General features: G+C 49.1%; 1 protein-coding gene across 1 annotated transcript; it reads left to right on the top strand.

The window, feature by feature from the left end:
• On the top strand, positions 1-3,427 carry PLEKHF1 (pleckstrin homology domain containing, family F (with FYVE domain) member 1). The gene is made up of 2 exons (XM_009320288.1): positions 1-70; positions 1,088-3,427. The coding sequence occupies exon 2, from the start codon at positions 1,100-1,102 to the stop codon at positions 1,919-1,921; it is 822 nt and encodes a 273-aa protein (XP_009318563.1). The 5' UTR covers positions 1-70; positions 1,088-1,099; the 3' UTR covers positions 1,922-3,427.
• Positions 3,428-6,771: the final 3,344 nt, after the last annotated feature.

Genomic DNA, 6,771 nt, shown 5'->3' with positions numbered 1-6,771 from the left:
AGGAGGAAATGACTCACGTTCCTGTGGCTGGCCAGCCTCGGGCAGCACCCTTCAGGGCAGGAGCGGCGAGGTGCAATGAAAAATTGAACTTACAGCATGGAGCGCTTTCCTTACTGCAAACTACCAATAGCAAAACATTTGCTTTTGCTTCAGAGTTACCCTTATCTAGGTTTTTCTATTAAAAAAAAAACCCAACAGACTATCGAAACCCCAGCTTGTATGAGAAGGAGGGCACAGAGGTGTGGGGAGGGATGAGCGTGCTGCCTTCCACTTCCCTTTCAGCAGAGATCAGACTATTTTCAGAATGATGTGTCTTGTAACTGGAAGCACTAGCAGCCCCGGCGTAGCTGTGGTAATGGAGGAAGGGCTTGGCTTTTGTGGGTTTACTCACAGAGCAGGTGCTTTTTTCTTTTTTTCTTTTTCCCCCCTTTTTTTCACACAGGGAGGACCAGCAGGAACAGGCAATACCGCACTCTGTTTTATTCCTGCCTCAGCTCTGGCCGAAAATGGCATTGTGGGTTGCGTGTGTCTGTAACTAATCCTCAAGAAAGCGGGTGTGCAGTCAGAAACAGCAGGCTTGCTCCCAAGACCACCGATCTCCTCCCTGAGCCTGCATCCAGCCCAGTGTCAGTCAGGTCCCTGCTGCAGCTGCACTCCAGGCTGCCAGTACCAAGAGGGACAGAAAGGGGGGGTCCTGGTACCCTTCAGCTGTCACAGTATGGTAACTCCTGAGCAAGTACTTATACCCGCATAAGAGCGGGTTCAGACCAACTGGCTTCCTTTACTATGGGAACCCAGTTACACAGGTAAAAAGCACAGCTGTAACGGAAGAGCTGGCTCTGCCTTCAAGGGCTTCCATTGCTGCAAACCGAACTATCCCAGTACAGGCCCAGCTGTTGCAAAGTGGGGTCAGAAAGTTTGAAAATTTAATTTTAAAAGGTAACAAAGTGAGGAGTGGTAAAGAGATTACTTGTAACCTCAGGTTGCATTAGGAATGTCTCACCTGTGCATACATTCGCTACTCAGCCTCACCCCAGTGCAGATGTTTGCAGCTTCACCATTTCCCTCTTTATTTTCCTCTCTTCAGAGCGAGCTGGAGATGGTGGACCATCTTGCAAACACTGAGATCAACAGCCAGCGCATTGCTGCTGTGGAAAACTGCTTTGGGGCTTCTGGACAGCCCTTAGCCGTGCCGGGAAGGGTCCTTCTAGGAGAAGGGATTTTAACCAAAGAATGCCGCAAGAAACCAAAGCCTCGCATATTCTTCCTTTTCAACGACATCCTCGTCTACGGCAGCATAGTCATCAACAAAAGGAAGTACAATTCCCAGCACATCATTCCCCTTGAAGATGTCACTTTGGAGACGCTGCCAGACACCTTGCAGATGAAGAACCGCTGGATGATTAAAACCTCCAAGAAGTCCTTTGTGGTTTCCGCGGCCTCCCTCACGGAGAGGAAGGAGTGGATCAGCCATCTGGAGGAGTGCATCAGGCACCTGCTGACAAAGACGGGCCGGCAGCCCTCCACGGAGCATGCGGCCCCCTGGATCCCAGACAAGGCGACGGACATCTGCATGCGCTGCACGCAGACCAAGTTCTCCACGCTCACCCGCAGGCACCACTGCCGCAAGTGTGGCTTTGTCGTCTGCGCAGACTGCTCCAGGCAGAGGTTCCTGATGCCCCGGCTGTCCCCCAAGCCCCTGAGGGTCTGCAACCTGTGCTACAGGCAGCTGCTGGCAGAAAAGAAGAAGGAGGTGGAGGCAGATTGCAGACAGCCAGAGCCGATACGGTCTGCCATCCCAGGCTATGAACCCTCCAGTGGCGATGACAGCGACAAGTCTGATGACGACAAAGCTGACCAGTGGCCCGCAGACACAGAGTTTTATTCCTCAGAAGTATCCTGGTCATCTTTCCATAGCTGACCTCCTTGGGAGTCGGTGGCGTTTAGACATTGGGAAGCCAATTTCTGGCCTCCAATGCATGTCCTCTTGATGTTTTCTCTGGAGGCCGTGCCTAGGAAGGTGGATCTTGGCCCCTGGGTGTGGTGTCTGCGTGGGGAGCAGAGATGGTGTTACCCCTCTGAGAATGTCTCATACGATGAGAACACAGAGAGCAACAGCTCAGTGAAGAGCGTGGACTGGGGCAGAGACCTGCGGATCAGCCTTGGCCAAATGAGCTCACCCTTTGATGCCTTAGTCTTCCCGTCTGCAAAAACAGAGCAATACTAACTTCTTTTCTCAAATGCTTTGAGATCGGCTCTTGGGAGAAAAAGGAGCAAGAAATCCTGGAGTTAAACATGCCTGCCTGCTAGTGGTGCATTCCTCTGTCATGGCAAGGGGCACACTGGATGCCGTTTTCCATGAGCATTGCATCTACATCAGAGATTCTCACTGCAAGCATGCCAACTGGAGGGGATAGCCACTCATCCCTGCACGGTAAGGTCAGCACGGGTTTCCATTTCTACACCCGGGTCTCTCAACTTTGGAAACACTAAGGAAATGGTGTTCCGATTGCAGGCAGCTCATATGAGGCTTGGCGTGAGCAGCCTTAGCAAAGTGCTGGAGCAACCAGTTCTCTCGCATGGAAAGAGGCCATTTTGGTGGTACCGGGCCAGGAGGGAGGAAGGAGAGGGGAAAGGGACGGGTAAAATTATACAGAGGAGTGAGATAAGGAGGGAGGGACTTACTGCAGTTAACTAACTGCAGAGCCCCAGATCTCAAAAACAGGCAGTTCCACCAGATTACCAGCAACCTGATGAACTCAAGCCTATGAGGTAAAAGGATAGCCCAGGGAAGACTTATTAAAAGTGTTGAAAAATGCAGGACAATGCCCCAAATTAAGGTCCTATGAAGTACAGCACTTCAACTTCCACTTCCCTCCCGAGCAGGAGCCCAAGGCATTGAATGCTCACTTGTGGGCTCACCTCATATCTATCAATCAGTCTCATGAGTCCAAAGTTAAGTTCCTTTATGTACTTCCAGGATTGGAGCCCAAGACTTTACAGTTAACTTGAGATCAACTTTAAAGTTCAAATTAAGTTAGAAATAAACCATGTTTATTCAAGTATTCTATCATAATATAGCGTGGGAGTAAATATACTGAAAATCAGACAACAGCAATAGTTTTGCAGCAGACATTTCTACAAACGCCGTTATTACTTCTAGTATATTTTTGTATTGTATATTTTATGCTCTTGAAAAGGAACATGGCTGGGAGTACACTGCCAATGTTATAAACCGTTTCCTTACCATGACCTGGTCCAAACAATGCATTGCCTGCCAGATAGCCAGACTTAGGGTTTTGTAAATTTCAGTTCAGAGTAATCATTCTTACTGTCTTTTGTAAACTGCCACTGTTCCAATGAATTTGTATCACTTGACTGTGTGTGAATAAAGATATGGCCAACAGGAAGAAGCCAGAAAAATATGACAATAAAGCGTGTTGTTATTTAACAAGAGTCTTAAACAAGAGCTGGGATTCAGGCCCAGCTGGCCAGTATGAGTTCTGACGCCTCAGCTGTGGGGTGAATGCCCTGGGTTTCTATTTACTGCTTGAAGGTAAGCACAAGTGAAAAAAAAATTGCCAAATCTGATGCTTCCTTTCTATTTATACCATGTTATCATCCGACTGAGTTTTCCCAAGTCTTTTGCAATCCCCTGCAGTAGTCTGTATTAATTGAAACGGTATTTTTCCGGTGGGGGCACAGCTTAGAGTGGGTCAACAAACCTTATGACCTAAGCAGATGTTTTTGGGTTTTAAAGCAATAAGTACACTGAGTTCTGTTTTTTCCATCCCTCTCCAAGGTTAGTTCATAACTCTGTGCAGCAGTGATTGTTTTTATAATGCCTCCCACCCACCAGAAGGGTGTACATGCTATGCAAACAGAAAATGACCTTAAAAATAAACAGCCATTAGAACAGTTCACAAGCCAAAAATAGCCCAGCGCTGAATCCGTGTCCATAGCTGGCGTTCCAGTTCCCTGCTCCTGAGGCAAAACTCTCGGTTTCTTCCTAGTAACTGGCTCCAGAAATGTATTCCAGTTTTGAACCTACTCCTTAGTTCTCTGAGAGATCAGCTTTTCTTTATCATCTTATGTGTCCAAAGGTCTTTCTTACTATTATCAGCCCCGAAAGAGCTATGAACTGGTTTTATCCACTAATGAAGGACAGGCATATCTCTAACAAATGCCTTCTTGTTGAGCAAGAGCTTTTCTTAATCACAGCAGGAAAAAAACCGACACAAAACCCAAACTCCACCAAAAACAACCCAGCCCCTTTTTTCTGTGCATGCTGTAGCTGATGGCCTTTCTGGAAATGCACACACCTTCCAGTAACTGCTACATCCCCGTTCCTTACAGGAGGTAGGTATGGAGAAGAGTCAAGGGTGGAAAAGCTGTGACACTCTTGTGAATAACTGAGAATAAGGGCGACTCGCATCACATACACACACTGCTATTTTGAAATGTGTTTTGGAGCCAAGGAGGTGCACATGAGCATTTGCACTTCCAGAGGCTTCTTACATGCACGCTGCCTTGTGTGCGTTACGGTGCCTTCCCCCAGAGCTTTCCCTGTTGCTAGCCAGTCGCTCGGTGTTGCTCCCAGCTCTGCAGCTGTGCAGGCAGCGTCAGGGTATTGTGCCGCGGCTGCAGCCAAACGGGGAGACCCAGAAAGGCTGGAGCTGTCACAGGTTCGAGAAGACATTTCACATGGAAGCCCCAAGTAACCTAGTGACTCTTAAACTGTTAATGCATACGGTAAAATGAGCCTGCCCAGGAAAACATGGGGAAATTTAAACAAAGCCTTCCCCCCCCTTCCTGTAGTTTTATTAGCCGAGCTGGGGAGCTCAGCACTGGAATTAGAGCCTGGGGCTCCTGGCTTCTGGCCTGCTGGCTGAACACATGGGTTTTACATCACAGGCTGTGCTGTTACAGTCCAGCCTGCAGTTTTCCAGCCTGATTCTATCTCCAGTGCATTAATGGGGCATTTCCTGATGGTTTGGGTTTTTTCTTTTTTGAGCTAAATAAATGCCTTACCAGGGATTCATTAAAGTTTGCAAACCCATGGTACTAGGAAGAGCAGTAGCTTGAATGCTCACTTTGGAAAAACATCTGCAGGTTGGGGATTTTGTGGGGTCACATCCTCCTCCTGAAAGGCTCCCAGACATGATGTGTGGGGACCAATTGCCAGAAGGGGTTCCTTGCTCAGCCCCTGCCTGAAGGTGTGGTGGCCCAAAGGGCACAGCACTGTGCAGCCACCCCTGGTGCACACCAGCCTTGGCACTACCTGACCCTGGGGTGCGCTGGTTCAGGAAATCAGACTGGCTGAAAATTGCTCCTTCTGCTCCCTCGAGCAGAAACTAGAGCCCAGGCACTTTCAGAAAAATGCAAGAGTTTTTTGGCCCTCGACAACATGGTTCCTTTTTCAGCTGGGCACACAAGAGCGAGAGGACAGTCCCCGTAGCTGTCAGGAGCAAGAACACTAGTGCATTGAACACAGAAAGCAAAACCTGAATGTTAGCATCAGACCTGCTGAAACTGCTGGGGATTCTCCAGCAGAGAGACAGGAAAACAGAGTTAAGGGCCATGCAGTGAGGCAATCCTCTTCTGCTCTCCAAAGTCAGTAGGAAGGTGAGGAAGAAGACAGCACTACTGTAGCAGCCAGTCACAAAAGCCAAAGGAAAGGTAACGGGGAGATTTGCTCTGTGAATACACTGAAAAGAAACAGTCGAAGAGGTTCAAAGACACACGTGTGCTCTGCTGTCCTGAGGCACAGCCAAGGCACACCACCAACTGCAGAGCATGGTGCTGACTGAGCAGTTCACAAGCATTCGGAGGCAGCAGGGTGAAACGAGCCAGCTTCACGGTCAGATTCTTGCTCCCAGTTACTCAAACAGTTTTTATCCAAGCAGGAGTTCTGGCTCTGCCGCAGCCCACAGCCTCTTCCGGCTCACTACTGCTGCAAGGCAGTTCTCATGTTCCTCAGCCTGGGATTTTTCGTTAGCAGGAGGAACTGAGGAGCACAGATGGTCTCGACTACTGCTGAGCTTTAAAGCGATGTGTCTCCAATGAAAAATACAGGCTTCTGTTTCTGACTCTTTCTGCTCCAGGCTGTGATGGCAGGAAGAACGTTACACTACTGTCACTTCCACGGTGGACACAATATGGCAAAACAGCTCCAAGAAACCCTTGCCTGAGACCCAAGAGCTGGAGATGCTCTCCAGAGCACCTGGGGAGGTGCGCTGTGCTCCAGGGAAGCACAGGCTACAAGTGAAGGAGCGTTGGGGGGGGGGGGGGGCAACACACAGCCAGGTCTGCTTTACATTGCATGTCACAGGCAGGATAAATCCCAGTGCCGTGCACACATATAGGAAAGCGCCTCTCCTGCCCATGCACTTGTTCGTAAAACCTCTGAACAGACACAGCAGTCAGTGCTGCAGTCCTGAGACGGGAGCTGGAGGAGACGAGGCAGGCAGGGAGGCAGTATCGAGTACTGACGAACGCTGAGTGTTCAAATGCCCTTTGAAGTTGGCATTTGACTTCATTTCCAGTAAGTCCCAGAAATGAAAATAAACCATAGGCAGGTTTTCCGTAAACCTCTTATCGAAAGGTTCACGGCCCAGAGCAAGTTACACAACCTCTGCAGTTTGCTATTGTAGGAAGGGCAGAGAAAAAAGAGGAGGGGAGCCAGATATGAGGTTTTGCTTTAGCAGAGCGCTCTCGTGCACTGCCATCTCTTGCATGGTCAAATCACCCTGGGGCAGAGCATCCACTGCT

This window comes from Pygoscelis adeliae, unplaced genomic scaffold (assembly GCF_000699105.1).
Source record: "Pygoscelis adeliae isolate BGI_AS28 unplaced genomic scaffold, ASM69910v1 Scaffold62, whole genome shotgun sequence".
NCBI lineage: Eukaryota > Metazoa > Chordata > Aves > Sphenisciformes > Spheniscidae > Pygoscelis > Pygoscelis adeliae.
The sequence above is the reverse complement of the archived record's forward strand: the minus strand, read 5'-3'. Positions and strand labels throughout refer to the sequence as shown.

What these genes read in the sequence shown, in the direction of transcription:
- PLEKHF1 (XM_009320288.1), top strand. Translation starts at nt 1,100, where the DNA reads ATGGTGGACCATCTTGCAAACACTGAGATCAACAGCCAGCGCATTGCT.